This window comes from Galeopterus variegatus, unplaced genomic scaffold (genome assembly GCF_000696425.1).
Source record: "Galeopterus variegatus unplaced genomic scaffold, G_variegatus-3.0.2 Scaffold3765, whole genome shotgun sequence".
NCBI classification, from domain to species: domain Eukaryota; kingdom Metazoa; phylum Chordata; class Mammalia; order Dermoptera; family Cynocephalidae; genus Galeopterus; species Galeopterus variegatus.
Genome location: NW_007729876.1, coordinates 156,833 through 174,796, shown reverse-complemented (window position 1 = coordinate 174,796; position 17,964 = coordinate 156,833). Strand labels below are relative to the sequence as shown.

The 17,964-nt window shown below is 34.3% G+C and overlaps 1 protein-coding gene across 2 annotated transcripts in view; it reads left to right on the top strand.

Annotated features, from left to right (window-relative positions):
- ABCE1 (ATP-binding cassette, sub-family E (OABP), member 1) overlaps positions 1–17,964 on the top strand; it is a 32,833-nt gene that overhangs the window by 3,330 nt on the left and 11,539 nt on the right. Inside the window, exons 2-10 of one of the 2 annotated variants that reach the window (XM_008585933.1) lie at positions 4,059–4,192; positions 5,257–5,342; positions 7,643–7,740; positions 8,941–9,058; positions 9,397–9,534; positions 9,679–9,748; positions 10,010–10,106; positions 11,026–11,115; positions 16,682–16,803. In XM_008585933.1, the coding sequence (XP_008584155.1) occupies positions 4,090–4,192; positions 5,257–5,342; positions 7,643–7,740; positions 8,941–9,058; positions 9,397–9,534; positions 9,679–9,748; positions 10,010–10,106; positions 11,026–11,115; positions 16,682–16,803 (922 nt within the window). In that variant the 5' untranslated portion in view covers positions 4,059–4,089. The remainder of the gene's footprint in view (positions 1–4,058; positions 4,193–5,256; positions 5,343–7,642; positions 7,741–8,940; positions 9,059–9,396; positions 9,535–9,678; positions 9,749–10,009; positions 10,107–11,025; positions 11,116–16,681; positions 16,804–17,964) is intronic. The other variant, XM_008585934.1, reaches the window with a different exon arrangement.

Sequence of the window (17,964 nt, the reverse complement as noted above, 5' to 3'; positions counted from 1 at the left end):
CCTCGGGCGGGAGCGCCGCCACACTTCCCAAGCGGCGCACTATCCAGTGCGCCACCGGGCCGGCCCTAAACCAGTTTTAAAAGGAGTAAAGTGAACCTGTTTGTTAGCATAACTCTGTGTTTATTACATGAATATTTAGTATCCTTTAGATGATTTTTTTTTTTTTTGGTAAATAGTTTAGTGGACAACTCACCATAATACTGGTAGGTTGCAAGATTTCTGAAATTGTTATAACCTATATGAAAATTATTTACTATATTTAAATTTATTCTCTCATTCATTCAACAGAAATGTTTGAGCTCCTACTATATACTAGGCACTGGTCCAGCCACTGGAATGAACAAACAAAAATCCCTGCCCTCATGATGATGGAGTACATTCTACTTGGAGAGGGAAAAAATATATGTGCGTTTGTGTGTGTGGAGAGAGCATGTATACTCATACACACAATAAATGTGTATATATATATATATACACAAGGGGGATATATGAAATATATAGTATGTCTTATAGTAGCCCTAAGGAGAAAAATAAAGCAAGAAAGAGGGATAAAAAGACAGTTGGATGTGTTTTGGTAGTATAGCTAGAAAAGGCTTGCTGAGAAATATATAGTAAAGACTTGAAGGAGTGAGCCATGTAACTCTCTAGAGGGAATAGCATTACAGGCAGAAGAAACAGAAAGTGCCATGTTCTAGGAACAACAAAGACCCAGCGTGGCTGGAACCAAAAGAACAAGAGCTAGAGTAGTTGGAGATGAGGTCAGAATATTAACAGGCTGATCAGTGCCTCATTGGTTATTTTGAGGACTTTGGCTTTTACTCAGACTGAGAAGGGAAGCCATTGCAGGATTTTAAATAGAGGAGTGACATGATGTGGTTTTACTCTTTAAAAGGATTATTCTGATTCCTGTGTTGAGAATGAACTGTTGAGGTTTGGAGTAGGAGGAGACAAAGGGTATAAACAAAGAGATCTGTTAGGAAGCTATTAGCATAATGCAGATAAGAGATGATGATGATGATGATGGCCTCAACCAGAGTCATGAGAAGTGGTCAGATTCTGGATGTATTTTTTAGGTAGATTCAAGAAGATTTGCTGTTGTGGAGTGGAAAAGAAAGATGACTTCATGGATTTTGGCCTGAGCAAATGGAAGACTGGAGTTGCCATTTAATAGAGTGGGCGAGGCTGCTAGACAAGCAAATTTTGGTGAGGATTTCAGGAACTCAGTTGGGGAGACACCTAGTAGACCGTTTAGAGAAGGTGTGGGTTAGGCAGGTGGATAGATGTACAAGTTTGGAGTTCAGGAGAGCTGTCCTAACTACAGATAGGAATTTGAGAGTTTTCAGCATATAATTAGGATTTAAAGCCCTGGGACAGAATAGAACACCTTGGGGAATAAATAATAGGTAGAAAAAATGGCCAAGTGTTAGGACATTCTCAACATCTAGAATCTTGGGAAATAAAGAGGAGTGAGTGACCAGTAAACTAGGAGGAAAAACAGATTAGTGCTGTATCGTAGAACTAAGTTAAGAAAGGGTTTTTATCTGGTAGGAGAAAGTCATAATTTGTGTCAGATGTAATAGATTTGTCAGAATAATTAAGGTCTGATAAATAACCATTTAGCCGTTGAAGAACAGTAATGGTACGAAAAGTTGTTTTGATGAAATGATGGGCACTCAAGAAAGCCTGGAATGGATTCCAGAGAGAATGTGTGGAGAGTAATTTGAGACACTGAGTAAGTATTGGCAGCTCTTTCAAGTAGTTATAAAGAAGGAGAAATAAACAATAGGAAATAATTGGGTCAGATAATAAAATGTTTGAATGCTGATGGGACTGAGACAGTGGAGAGAATAATTGGTGTGAAAGACAGGAGGGAGAGTTATTGAAACATTCTCCTTAGGGAATGTCTTTTAGTGTGCAAAGGGACTTAGCTAGGAAAATACACACAGTGTGATTGCTGGTTGGCACAAGGGTCCATTTGAGATGATGAATTTAAAGGGAAACTAGTCAGCAGACTGTTTTTTTCTCTTTGCGTTTTCAGCTATATGTGTACAGGTGAAGAGTTCAACTTAACCAAGATTGTGGTTAGAAATATAAATGATTGACAATGGAATTTTAGCTAGGTAAGAAAGGAAATGATACCAATGGCTGAGGGACAGTGGAAATGTGGTAGAATCAAAACAGATGGTAGGCTTCGAAAATGGGGGAGAGAGGATCAAAGAGTTGCTGTATTATTGTGTATTAGGGGGGTAAAGCAGAAAATATAGGAGCGGTGGTTGGAGAATGGGGAATTTGAAACTGAAGTTGTGGACAGTTTGCAATTATTGGTAATAATGGTAGGGTAGAAGACAAGATATTAGAGAAGTTAGAACTAAAAGTACAGGCTATGAATAGCAGGATAATCTGTTGAATATTGAGCATATTGAAATCACCAAGAACTGTATCAGGAATTGTGAAAGAGAGGATGAAAGTTAACTAAGGGCTGAAATCTTCCAAGAATGAAAAGGAGTAATTTGATGGTAAGTGACTAAGCAGTTGGATGGTTCGAGAGGCAAAACTGTTTCTAGGGAGGAAAGAGAGATAATAGTCTGGGACAGCAATGAGGAGCAAGATCTCTTATCCGCCATCAGAGCCTAATGATATTGATGTAAGTGAGAAAGACTTGAGGGGTCTGCGCGGGAGTGGAGTCTGTCAAAAAAAAAAAAAAAAAAATCAGAGTTGAGGATCACAGTATTAAAAAGCTAACGGGGCCAGCCTTTGGCTCACTCAGGAGAGTGTGATGCTGGTAACACCAAGGCCATGGGTTCGGATCCCATATAGGGATGGCTGGTTCGTTCACTGGGTGAGCATGGTGCTGACAACACCAAGTCAAGGGTTAAGATCCCCTTACCAGTCATCTTTAAAAAAAAAAAGCTAACAGAATGTCTTTGTAAATGGATATCTTTTGGCTTTATGTTTTCATTACATACTGTAATAAACTGAAATATTAAGGCACTTTTTGGAATCATTTAATCACCATTCTAAGGGAATTAATGTCTATTAATTAAGCCCAATGTTGTAAAAGGTTTTTAAGTTCACCTTGATCTAATGCTATGTAGTTGATAACACTGTCATATAGCAAGACTTACAAAAGCTTTCAAAGTGAGCGCAGTATATATGTGTGTGTGTGTATATAGTTATTGGTCTTTTAATTTCATTGCTGTTAGCATGAAACCCATCTGGCAATATGACAAGTTCCCAGTGAAATGCAATTTTTACTTTTTCCAGTTGATCGATATGACGATCACAACCTTAATAATTATTTGCTGTTTCCATCAGTAGTGTCATTATAGTGAGGTGGTTAAGAAATGAAGTAATGCTTAGTGTGGGAGGAGAATTAACATCTTTGTCATATGTATCAGTTTTTATATCTGGTCTTTCTATTTTAATTGTCTGTATTCAGACACTGGTATCAGTATTAGTTACTGAAGCTTTATATCATGTTTTGTTCATCTGTTAAGTGGAATTTTTCCCATCTGCTCTTTTTCACTTTTCCTGGCTATTACTACTGCTTATTTCCATAAGGGCTTTATATTTAGTTTGGCTCATTTTTTTCCTCCATGAAGTCAGATTAAATATATAAATTCAGGGAGGATTGTAATCTCTGATACTGATTATTCTTTATTATAAAAACTGAGACAACATGTCATTTTACTTGTTTAGGTCTTTTATGTCATTCAGTGGTATTTTGAAAATTTCCTCATTATATATATATAATATATATATATATATATTATATATATATCTTAAGTATATTCCTAGGTATTTTCTTTTTGGCATTTTTTTCCTATATAAATCTTCTGATTAAGGTATATATATATATATATGTAAAATTTTCTTTTCCCAACCTTACTAGATTACTGTTTTTTAAATTTTTTAATTTTCTTGTGTTTTCCAGATAATCATATCATCTCCATATAGTGATCATTTATGTCCTCTTGTCTAACTTTTATACCTATGAATTATTTCTCTTAACTAATGGCATTGAATTTGCCATAATTTTATTAATTTTTCTTTAATAGCAGAGCTGGATATTCTTACTTTCTTACAATTATGGCAGACAAATTGACAAGAATTGCTATTGTCAACCATGACAAATGTAAGCCCAAGAAATGTCGGCAGGAGTGCAAAAAGAGTTGTCCTGTGGTTCGAATGGGTAAGTTGTTCTGTGGATCATTTAAGGATAAAAAAAGGTTTTGAAAGTTGGTAGTTTTGAGTGGACATTTACTTTGTTTTCCCCATTAGTTTCTTTATGAAGATGAGATGAAGAAACCAGAATTTGTTCTAAATTTCTTTTATTGCTTTACAACTAAGTGATTCTGTTTTTTAAAACTGCAACAACTTATTGTAGAATAATGTATCAATATTTAAAAGTCCATTAATATGAAGTCAAATCAGAGTTCAGGTTACTGACTCTTGCTATTCTCCAAAATACTATAATTACTTTTAGATTCATGGGGGAAGAGCTACCGAAAACTTTGTACTTGACAGTATTCTCATCTTTAAAAAAAAACAAGAATAACGAGCTTAATAGGAATGACTACTCATGAGGTTTTGCTCTATTTTCAGGATTAAATAAATTTTCAACAATTCAGAGTTGACAAATTGTTGTTAGTCTTTAAGAGCTATGTTAATTATTACTTTAAATGTACTAGTGAGGTATAGAATTACCGAATCTTAAAAGAAACTTCAGGAGTCATCTGTTATTATCTCCCATGGTATTCAGAAATTCCATTAATATCCCTAATACCGCGTCTAGTTTTCCTGTATATGACTGTATACCTTTTTGTAGTTTCATTGATCTAGCTAACATATTTAATTTCTTTCTGTAGTGTGCCTTACCATTTCCAAAGCATATTTTATGAATTAAAGATTCAGATCAGTCAGCTTAAAAATAAAGATATTTCAAGATCAGTCATATTTTTGCTAGCATATTTTCTTCCCCAATAGCAAATTAAACAGAATAAATATATTGGAGTTATCTCCGTATTGCCTGACAAGAGTATTGATATAACTAACAAATTCAGAAATTTAATTCAGAAATCCACCCCCACAAAGCACTCATTCAAGACATTATCTCAAATGTATTTCTTTGTATGGCCTTTGTTTTGGAAAATCTGCTTCTGTATGGAAATTCGGAATCAGCATTGCCTAAATAACAATGTTCAGAAAATTAGAATATCTAGGAAAATGACTTAATTGTATCTTTTCCTTTACCAGGAAAATTATGCATAGAGGTTACACCCCAGAGCAAAATAGCATGGATTTCTGAAACACTTTGTATTGGTTGTGGTATTTGTATTAAGGTAAGTGATAATATTTTATATATTGAATCAAATTTGTAACCTGAAAGTGAAATCTGAAAATTCTGAATATTACAACTGTTTTGAAAGAGTCAAAATTTAAAGCAAATGAATAGTGTATATTTAGGGAAGTGGTATTTTTATATCAGTGACATTGTTGCTTTTTTTTCTTTTTTTTTTTTTAAGTAATTAAACCATGCTTTTTGTTATCCTTGCTATACTCAACTTTGTAAAACCATTTCCAATCAAAATTAATTTCTTTTTTTTTCACCCTTTTATGAGAAGGACATTCTCCAGCATGTGTTTACCAGAACATTTTGGAAATATAAATACAAAAATATGACTATCATATTACACTTTTTTTCAAGTCCATATATAATTTTAAATTTACACCTTCTAAATAGAAATGCTCACAGCCAAAATTTTTTTAATTTAATCTAAACCATAAGTGCTGCTGCTTCTGTATTACATATGCTTCTATTGAATTTATCCCAATAGTTTCATTTTTTTTTTAATCTCAATTTTTGTTGCATTGAATAGTGATTAGGCTTTGACTTATGAATGGTGAATTTCCAACTATGGTTCATAAAAGAAATTTAGGAGCTACCGTGTAAATATCTTAATTTAGATATTTTTATTTGTAGATAATGTGTTAAAAAAATGAGTATGGATATCTCCTTATTTATTGTTCACATAAATCAGATGTATATTTTACATTGTTTTTTGAACCCTTGGTTAAATATCCAGAAAGATTTCGTGGATCCCTGAAACTTTGTCTCTTGTTTTGAGTACAAGAGAAACATTCCTTTCAGCAAGTATTTACTAATCTCTTATTAGATGCCTGCCTGTGTCCTAGGTGCTGGGAATCTGGTTTTGAACAATATAGAATAGGTTGAGAATCCCTAATCTGAAATCCAAAATGCTTCAAAATCTGGAACTTTTTGAGCATCAACGTGAGGCTCAAAAGCAGTGCTCAGAGAAAGTGCCCATTGGACCATTTTGGATTTTCAGAATAGGGACACTCAACCAGTATGTATTTTGCAAGTATTCCAAAATCTAAAATCCAAAACACTTTTGGTCCCAAGCATTTTGGATAAGGGATATTCAACTCGTATTATCTATTCTATTTTCTTTCTTTGCTGCTATAGAAAAATGAGATTCTAAAAGTTTGGATATGCACTTTAGTGGCTGAAAACGTACTGAGGTTAATCTATTGGAGGTGGGGGGAACGTAATGTATACTTTCCAGAACACGAAAATGCTTATAATGCACCTCATATGTGAACAGTGGATATTTTTAGAGAAGTTTAAATCACATGCAGCCTATAAGCATTTCGTGTACATTGATGAAAAGACAATAATAGAAGTTTTAAATGTAGGTAACTCTACTGGTGGGAAAATATAGTTTCTAAAGAATTAATAGTTTTAGTTAGAAGTTGGTAATTACTCTATTAGAAAATAGGAGGGTTTTTTTTTTTATTCTCTATGTTCTTGTAACTTATGAAATGGAAATTTACTGAAACCTTTATATACAGAGACTTTTGAATTGGTCCCCTGAGCTTATTGAACACGTTTGCTAAACAGATCTTTAGTCTGAGGTTACACTCTTTGGATGTACCTCTACACTGTAACTTATGAAATGGAAATTTACTGAAACCTTTATATACAGAGACTTTTGAATTGGTCCCTGAGCTTATTGAACACGTTTGCTAAACAGATCTTTAGTCTGAGGTTACACTCTTTGGATGTACCTCTACAGTTGTCTGTACTTCTGAGAAATTTTTCTAGCCACGTTACCACTCTTAAGTGACCTTCTTGTATTTGCCATTCTTGTTTTTTTGGACATTTACCTGATAATCCTATGTTCTTTGAATAGGTTTTTTTTTTTTTAATGAATTTGTGTTTTGTTTCATTTTTTAATTAGTGAAGCATCTTTTTCATATGGGTTGGATACAAGTCACAATGGAAAGACATTAATCCTTGGTCTGTGCAAATATGCTAGCAAGTAGGACTGAAATAGCCCAAAAAAGATACGATCCTTGACCTTAAAGTTAAGATTTTGCAAGGTACAAAAGGAAGTATATAGAAGGGCAGGAATAATTGAGGGAAGTAGAGGGACAGCATCTGGTATGAAGAATATGGAATCATATATTCAATAACCATTTTTTTGTCTTGCCTCTTAGCCTTCTCTTATCTAATATCTAAAAATAAACACAAAAACAAAAACCTTGAGTTCTATACTGTTTTTCAATAATTGTTAAACACTCATAAAATGTATCACTAATTCTCTACTTTAAATAACAGAAATGCCCCTTTGGCGCTTTATCAATTGTCAATTTACCGAGCAACTTGGAAAAAGAAACAACACATCGATATTGTGCCAATGCCTTCAAACTTCACAGGTATATTTTCAAGTCAACATTCCCCTTTACTTCAGTCAAGTTAAAATTTTGGAATTTTCAGAGAAATGCAAAAATGGAAAAAATATTAACCATTCACTAAAGAGGAATACGGTATTATAATACTATGTAGAATCATATTGTGTATGTCAGTGGTTCATTCTGGTTAACATTAGAATTACCTGGGGGACTTTTTAAAAATACTAATGCCCACGGGGCCGGCCCGGTGGCGCACTGGATAGTGCGCCGCTTGGGAAGCGCGGCGGCGCTCCCGCCCGAGGGTTCGGATCCCACATACAGACCGGTTCCCGCTCACTGGCTGAGCGAGGCGCGGGGGCAGCACCAAGGGTTGCGATCCCGTTGCCGGTCCCGGTCCGGTATGGGGGCAACACTAAGGGTTGCGATCCATTGCCGGACACGGAAAAAGACAAAAAAAAAAAAAAAAATACTAATGCCCAGGTTTCAGCCCAGTTGAATTACATTGTAATCTCTGGATGTAGGATCTGGACCTTGGTAAGTTGGAAAAGTTCCAGGTGATTCTCAGTACCTTTATCCCCAAAGTAACTTTTAAGGGGACTTTGATTGTGTTTATTCATTAATCTTATAATCTACAGATACACACTAAACTTGGACATATATTATTAAATCACAAACAAGTCCTTAGTTCTTTGAGATTTTTATCTGCTGAACACTAATATTTGAATGTGGGAGTCTAGATTTTTTAGTAAAAAGGTATTTCTCAACCTGCCAGCTTTAAGGGGCCTACTGCAGCAGGGAGAATGAAGTGGAATATTTCTGGTTGATGTGGCACTTCTCTCCTTGTAAGTAAATGGTAGGCCAGGAAAAAAACAGACAGTGTGAGGTTGCACCTGCTGTGTAATTTTATACCAAAGCATTTTGTTATACATTAAAACTGAGCTGTATATTTAAAGAGGAAATGTTACTTTAGAATGGACTGAATGAAAATTGAATAAGTAAAATTTGGAGTAATACTGGTCATGGATGCATTTCTAACAATTAACAGTTTAAGTTAATCTTGGCTGGTTTTTTTTTTTTCCTAATAGCCAATAATATCTGGCATATATTTCTTAGCTTATTAGTGAATGCATGTGAAGCGCAAGTGCATTAAAATACATCATTCTTGTATTATGTAGTTTTTCCTACCTAAGTCTGAATTTTATTATTTTTGTATACGTGAAATAGGTTGCCTATACCTCGTCCAGGTGAAGTGTTGGGATTAGTTGGAACTAATGGTATTGGAAAGTCAACTGCTTTAAAAATTTTAGCAGGAAAGCAAAAGCCAAACCTTGGAAAGTATGATGTATGTATTACCAGCTTATAAAAATTAATATCTTGGGTCTGTTTCATGAGATTGAGTGATTTTTTTTTTAATGTCCTTATTTTCAAGATTATTTGTGGAATTTATGTGGAGAAACTACATAAATGAAGCTCTTTCATTCCTTTTTAATTAAAATCTGTTAATGCTATTTAACTGAAAATTCTTAGTTTCCTTTAACTGTTATGAGTTGGTATGCTTACAGTCTTAAAGTTAGAAATCAGAATATTCTATTTAGGCATGTGTTCTATTTTGTATAGCATTTATCCTCTTTGTAATTGTATTATTAATTTAAATTCAGATCATTATATGTATATTTTCAGGATCCACCTGACTGGCAAGAGATTTTAACTTATTTCCGTGGATCTGAATTACAAAATTACTTTACCAAGATTCTAGAAGATGATCTAAAAGCCATTATCAAACCTCAATATGTAGACCAAATTCCTAAGGCTGCAAAGGTTAGTTGCTTTTTTTAGAGGAATTTATAAATTATAGATATTGTTGGAGGTTTAAACAATATAGCAAAGTAAACTCATTTTACTTTGTGACTCTTTTTATATTGAAGGAAAATAGGGGTAACTATTTCTGGTATATTATGACAGGGAACAGTTGGGTCTATTTTGGACCGAAAGGATGAAACAAAGACACAGGCAATTGTATGTCAGCAGCTTGGTAAGTGTTTTTGGTTTTTTTGTCTTTTGTATATGTGTCTTAATTAATAAACCCTGGACTGAAGTCATAAAGGTATACATCTTTATAATGGATTATTGAAATAAATGGGAAAATCTCCAGTCATATTTACTTTTTATTTTATACAGTTTTCAACTGAAATATCATTCAAACCCATAGTGATGACGTGCAATATACGTTTTGTCTGGAAGAGGTAAAATAAAAGTTATAACATTGAACGCAATGCCTCTATGTTCTTTGTAGATTTAACCCACCTAAAAGAACGAAATGTTGAAGATCTTTCAGGAGGAGAGTTGCAGAGATTTGCTTGTGCTGTTGTTTGCATACAGAAAGCTGATATGTAGGTTACTTTACAATTTTTGCATATCTTAATCATTATTTTAGAATTTTTATTTGTAATGCTGCTAATAAAGCAGTGGTTTTGAGAGAAACTAAAAGAAATGGTATCTAAAGCTGTAATTTTCAGGTAAGATGTGAAAACAGTTGTGCATCTACTACCCATTTTCCTTATTATTTCTGTAGGGAGGAAAACTATCGTTCATATTTTGATAAGCAATTTATAACTTACAGGGTTCAGAGCTTTTTAATAAAAAGTCAGTTATTTATAATTTAAGCCCTTAATAAAAAGCATAGTTTTTAAGACTTAAGCTGTCCAACCAAGCCAGCAAATTAAATACCTGAAGTAAAACATGAGGTCTTTTAGATCACCCAGATTAAGGGTGGCATGCCATGTGAGGGAGAAGAGGAGAGTGAAAAAGTCAAGTTTCCTTCTACCTTCTTAGTGCCTCTCTCCTCCCAGATATTTATTGCTCCCTTTTTTCCCCACATTTCTACTCTAGTATCCGGTGCAGACTAGCTCTTTTCCACAAAGTATTCTATGAATTCTGTGCATTGCCCTCCAAAAAACTATTTTCTTTAATGCAGCTATCTTTAGCTAATTAAGAGAAAAGTTCTCCAAACTACTTCAGACTATATTAGAATGTTTTTCATGAGGAGGTACCAATTTGTAAGTTAGCCTAATCTGGAAGGCTCTCCCCAAACTTGATGTGTAGTCCTGCTTTTCATAATTTTCTTTTGTATCTGAACAGAATACAGAAATTTTTAGCATTACTGGTAGTCTCTTCATATGAGGAGATTGTTGTTGTTAAATCAGAAGCTGACAATATTACAATGCTGTAAAATAATACACAAAATAAAATTGTCATATTTGTCTTTCAAAATTATTATATTTGCTTTTCTTTTTTTTTTCTCATTTATAGTTTTATGTTTGATGAACCTTCTAGTTACCTAGATGTCAAGCAGCGATTAAAGGCTGCTATTACTATAAGATCTCTAATAAATCCAGACAGGTAAGTACAGATCTGAAATATTCCTGTGTTATTTTGTTCAGGAATTTTACAGATTTCTAAAGAGTAATATGCTGGGACTGTCAACATTATGTACATGTTTTTCATCTTGGTTGTTTCTAGCTACCACCTGAATTTACCTTCCTCTATAGAGAACAGAGGTTCTTAGTGTGAGATTCATTTATTGACACCTCCTGTTTCCAGGGAGGGTAAGAATACTATGAAAATTGTGTGCAGATTTTACCATATGTGTATAGCTTTCTGAGAAGCAGATCCTTAGCTTTTACCGTATCCTTAAATGAGTATCACTCTCCCATATACACATACACACACAAATTTAGAACATTCTAGGAATCACCAGAATAATTCTGTTGTTCAGAATCTTGCTGAGCAAAAGAGGATTCTTAATAACTTTTGTTAAGTAATCACGACATCCTCCTCCCTATATATGGTGCTTTTGTAGTTTGTCAAGTTTTTGAATTTTATCTCTTTTGATCCTTGTGGTAATCTTCTAAGAATCTTTTGGTGGTATTGCCATTTTGCAGATGAGGAAGTTTAAGATCAGAAAAGCTAGTGATTTGTCCTAGGTTACAAATTTACTACATGACAAAACTGCAACCAGAACCCAGGGTTTTTTTCTACATAGTATTTTGTATTGCTTTCTCTCCTTAGTAACTGATTTAGTAAGCATCCTTTTAAATACATGGCTGATCTTGCAAGAAAGCAAGAGAATTCCCAAGAGATCAAAAACCAAAACACAAACTATAAAGAAAAACAAGAGCATGGCTTTCCAGATGTTGCTGGCCTCTGTAATAGGTCTTGGGTTTTAACAACCACCTGTGGACAAGAAGCAAGGCCTTGTAGTTGATTATCGTGCATAGAATGCCAGAACTCTCAAAGGACTGCCTTCTCAGCAGAAGGGCAAGTTGATAACAAGTTCCTTATTAGCACATGGCAATATCAAGAAACCATGTATCTTTCACTCACTGAGCTTGTTGGAAGAGAAGGTATGGCTCCCTTTTAAATTCAAGAGCCAGCAACTCACATGGCTATGGAACTGAAATTTATGTAATCAGTGGAGTCTGTGAACCTTTCAAGGTGAGAAAGTAACCAAAAAGGTTTTGTAATTTTTAGTCATATGATTCATAGCAGAAGCAAATATAAACCACTCTGGAGGGATATACCCTCAACCCTGGTTGCACAGGATTCCTACAGGTAAAACACTCATAAGCATGAGCTCAGATGTAGGATTATAAATTACAGGAGGAAACTGTCTACAAATTAGTCAGTAGACATAGCAAGACAGCAGGATTAGACCTCAGTAACTTCAGCTGATAATCTAAAAGAGGCTGTAAAATAATAATATTTAAAATAAGATATTTACAATAAAAGAACTCAAATACCTTAAAATGTGATGTTATAAAAAAGCAATAGGTAAATGTTCAAAAACTAGAAACTAAAAGTATAGTGACATCAAAAACTCACTGGACAGATTAGGTTAGGGACAGCAGGAAAGAGGATTAGAAACCTGAAAAGTTGATATGAGAAAGTTACTAGAATATAGCAGAGAGATAAGATTGAAATACAGAAGGGAGGTACAGAAACATGGAGAATGGAATGTGAAGACTACTTATATCTTAAGAGTCTGAAGAAGGCATGAAAGGATAATGGCTAAGAAGTTTTTAGAGTTGAAGAAAAACTCAACTGCTTAGATTTACAGAGCACAAGTGCTAGAAAGGATAAATAATCTACTAACATACTTCAAAGTGAAACTTAGAATAACAGTGGTAAACAGACTATTTTATTTGAGTCAAATAGTAGCCATAATTTTCATTTCATAAAAATCCTGGGCACTATGATAGGCTCTTTGGGGAATGCAAGTTTTAAAATGTAGTACCAGGGGCCGGCCTGGTGGCGCACTCGGTAGAGTTCGGCGCTTGGGAGCGCGGCAGCACTCCCGCCGAGGGTTCGGATCCCATATAGAGACCGGTCCACTCACTGGTTGAGCGCGGTAGGTGCGGGCGCGACACCGAGGGTTGTGATCCCATTGCTGGTCGCGGTACAGGCGCGACACCGAGGGTTGCGATCCCATTACCGGTCACGAAAAAAGACAAAAAGGAAAAAAAAAATGTAGTACCAGTATTCAAGGACTTCACAATGTAGTAGAGAAAAGAATACATGTGTACCATAGTCTGGAAGAGAATACACAAGCCATCAAGTCAGTAGTTCTCAAACCAAGCCCCTTTTTATAAAAAGTATTTTTATAGCCCTGTATTATAATAAAATGAAAGTCATAGATAATATTATCTGTGTTCACACATAAATTTGAAAGTATCAAATAATGTCCTAACCATAGTAAAAAGAACTAAAAGGAAGTAATTTGCAACCAGATGATAATGTATTTCAGTAGGTAAATGTTCAGGCAAATCATTAGATATCAGATGTTCATAGCCACTAATAATGAGTAAATTTAAAAGTAAAAGATTAGGAGCTATTCTGTGTAAGAACAACAAGTAGATGAAATAAATAAATAGATGTGGATGGACCTAAAAAAAGAAAAAGTGAAGTAAAGTAATACTATACAAGACTTTTTCCCATATTGTGAGAGAGAGGGTATTAACCTTAATTGCAATAGGAATAACATGTTACCTGTTAAGACAAATTAGATTGACAAAGTGGAGAAAATGATTAAGACATTTGCACAATTGTGCTAGTCTTATTTATAGATATTGGGTTAAAATAATCTTTTATGTAATGATGGATTTATGTTAAAGAGTCACAAGAAGTATATCTTGGGAGAGGATGTCCTTGGATAAACAATGAGGAATAGAGAGATCACAGGTTGGAGAAAAGAACAGTGATATAAGAGGTTTCATAGAGTTAGTACTTAGAACATTATCAGTAAGATTGAAGACTATCAGGTAGCCGCAGATTAATTGTATGGTGTACCTTTTTAACTATACTATTGGGTTTAATTTCTTTCCAAATCCTCAGAAAACAGAGTGGCTGACCTAAATTATATTTGTGCTTGTATTTTGGAATTTTGTCTTTGAATTCCATTTGAAGTTGGGAGAGGCAGGAGATTTGACCTATTCTTTTCTTCCTTTCAAAGCAAATTAAAAGCCACTGCATAGTACTATGCTGCTTCACACTGGGTCTTGAAGGAAGCATAGTGTTTTAATGGTGGACTTTAATGGATTTAAAAAGTAGAGAAGTATTCCAGATAATGGATCAGTGACAACAAAGACACGAAGGCAGGAGGAGTATCAGCTCACCTAGGTGATTTGCCATTTTTCTTGCTACTACCACAGTCATGGTAGAAAACATTTTCTCTTAATTTTCTCTTTTCATGTGAGACTTCATGTATACCTAAGACCTGGATTACTGTTTTAGCTCCAAAAAAAAAAAAAGAACTATGATTCTTTCTTCTCACCAGATTAAGATTTCTGAGATGATTTTTGCAGTCAAATGCTCTACCACTGAGCTATACCCCCTCTGAGATGATTTTTTATCTATATATATCATTCTCTTATTCTAGAATTGTGCTGTGGCTTCTGGACAGATGTAATTTAGATTTTAATTAATTGAAATTAAGTGATATTAAAAATTCACTTCTGTCAAACTAGTTATGTCCCACTTGTGGCTAGTGGTTACCGTATGGTTCAAAATAGATGCAGAATATTTCCATAATTATGTGAAGTTCTACTGGACAACACTGTATCAGAAACTATCATCTTTCCCATTGCCAATTAGCCTTTTTTAGTCCAAATTCTTCATTTTCTCATTCCCAATTTTATTAAGTATCTGTTTAGTACATAGCATAAGACTAAAGGTCATAAATGTGATAAAGTGTGTTACAGTCTCCCTTCAAACAAAATGTTTATGAGGGCTGGCCAGTTAGTTCAGTTGGTTAGAGCACAGACTTATAGCACCAAGTCACGGGTTCAGATCTCTGTACTTGCCAGCTGCAAAATTTAAAAAGTTTATGGGCATGCTTTGGGAGTACTCAAAAATAATAAAAGTCCAAGTATCAGTTCAGATACTTGTTATGGGGGTTTATGAGTGGGAAAAAGTTAATTTGCGTATTAGGAAGGTTATTCCTACAAGAGATAGGATTTGAGGTGTACCTTAAAGGGTTGAGTAGAATTTCAACAGGTGAAGATTTAGGCAGGAGACTATTTAGGGAAAAAAAAAAAAAAACAGCCCTTAAACACACAGAAATTAGAAAAAAAAGTGGATTATTCAGGAAAAAAGCCGTTTTTCATTGTTTCCTGTATATAAATAAAGTAACAGATACTAGGTGAAGTTTGGGAATGTCTTGAAAGAAAGTCTAAGAATATTATTCATTTCATTTGGAATTGAGAGCCACACCAGGGGACCTGACGAAAATGAGATTTGTCAAGTCTATAATGAGCCTGAATTAGAATTTAGGCACAGAAGGAAGAGGAGGAAATTCATACACAAAACATTGTTGAGAAAGAGTTCACAGACTTAATTTAAACAATATACCAATGGGAATAAATGAATCATTTTTTTGTGGGAGGAAGATGATTCTGTTAATACATAAATGGAGAATTTTTACTTGTGCAGGAAGCTGATACATTTAGTTGGCATTTGAGATGTCTGAAGAACATTTATTTTAATGTCTTGCATTAAGTTGGAATAGTAATAAAGTGCTGCATAAAAGCTTCATGACTGTTCCTTGCCATAATAATAAATAGCTTCTACTCTAGCAATACTTTTTTCAGTTCATTCAAATCTACCCATTTAAGCTTCACATTATATCCCATCTAATTCATAAGGTGTCTCAGTCCGCACTACCCTATTTTCCTTTCTGACCTTCATGAGTTTTATATAGAACATATTTTGCCACCTAGTCTCTTGTTATTTTATGTCTGTTTTCTTCCCCCAGCTAAATCGAATGTTCTCAGGTTAAAGATTCTGTCACATCTTTATGCATCCCCTTCTATAGCTAGCATGGGACAAGTACAGGGCTTAATACATAAGTTGAATAGCATAAGATGCAAACAGTTTAGGCTACCTCTGAATTAAATCTGTAATTGTTTCTACTTTGTAAAGTTTATTTTTAAATTTGTTTCTTATTAGCAAAACACATTAATTTCATATATCCATAAACTTCATGTTTACTGTTTTTCCTTTTAGTTTAGGGAAGCATTTTTTTTTTTTTTTCCTTTTTGTCTTTTTTTTTTTTTTCCGTGACCAGCAACGGATCGCAACCCTCGGTGTTGCTCCCGCACCTCGCTCAGCCAGTGAGCGGCCGGTCTGTATGTGGGATCCGAACCCTCGGCGGGAGCGCCACCACACTTCCCAAGTGGCGCACTGTAGCAGTGCGCCACCGGGCCGGCCCTAGTAAAGCATTTTTAAATATGGACACTGATAATGAGTCTTATTAAAGAAAATATTTTATGGCTTTTGCTTAATATGTTCTTTACACTTAATTTTTTTTAATATATCTATTTTTCTGAAATTTGTAACTAGTAAAAAAAAATAGTTATGTAAGAGTTTTAGCTCATAATATGTTAAATAAAAATCTGTTTTTATTTTTCAGATATATCATTGTGGTGGAGCATGATCTAAGTGTATTAGACTATCTCTCTGACTTTATCTGCTGTTTATACGGTGTACCAAGTGCTTATGGTGTTGTCACTATGCCCTTTAGTGTAAGAGAAGGTAACCTGAAAAACTGTCTTCACATACGCTGTATTGTCTTCACTATAATTCTTAGAAATGTGTTATTATTGATATTAAATAGGTTTATGTTGCTTTATTCAAAACTCTTGAAATTTAATCACTGACAATGTATATATGAGGTTGTATACATTAGTTATTATGCAAAATGTATGTCTTTTTTGGAGAATTTTCTGTTGGGAATGGGTAGAAATGCAATTTCACTACTTTTTTTGCTATTATGAAAGTGGTCTATATTTTGCCTTCTGCAGTTACATTATAGTATTTGTCATCTTCAGATTTATCTTTGACAGGCCAATACTAGCAGTTAAACTCTTAAAATTCATTCAGTGCTCATCTTGTTTTCATGTTTCAAATTTATCTGTAATCTGTAACCTATGTCTGTAGAACTGAGGCTATCTAAAAATCCAATAAGATAGTTTAGTAAATACATTCAAATTTTCATTTATTCCTTCTACTTTCATTTAAGAGGGACTCTGGCCTCTCTCTTCCATGTCTCCTCCTTACCTGTTCAAATTAAGCAAAAGTAGAAACTAGCCTACCACTCCTGAAACAAGTACACTGTCCATTTTGCATACCTTTTTCCTTTCAATTTCTTTCCTATTTTTCTTTCTCTGCTTCCTTACTTCTATTTTACTTTGTATTTCTTCTCTCCAGCTATGTTTTAAGCTGACAATCCAGAATGCTAAAAGGGCTACTTAGTTTATATCTTGGAAAAAAATATAGACAGTACTCAATTAGTGATAGTTTGATTCAGGATTTTTCAACTTTACCACGAAGCAAAAGTGATACACATTCAGTACAGTATTCAGTAAATTACATGAGATATTCAACACATTGTTATAAAATAGGCTTTGTGTTAAATGATATTGCCGAACTGTAGGCTAATGTGTTCTGAGCACATTTAAGGTAGGCTGGACTAAGCTATGATGTTTGGTAGATTAGGTATATTAAATACATTTTTGACTTAATGATATTTTCAACTTACAATGTTTTTAGCGGGACATAACCCCATCATAAGTTAAGGAGCATCTGTACTATATTCTAGAAGAATTCCTGCAGCCTTGTAGTTCCCTCAGTGGTGACAAGCCCCCCCCCCCCCCCTCTTTTTTTTTTTTTTTTTATATAAAAAAAAAAAAAAAA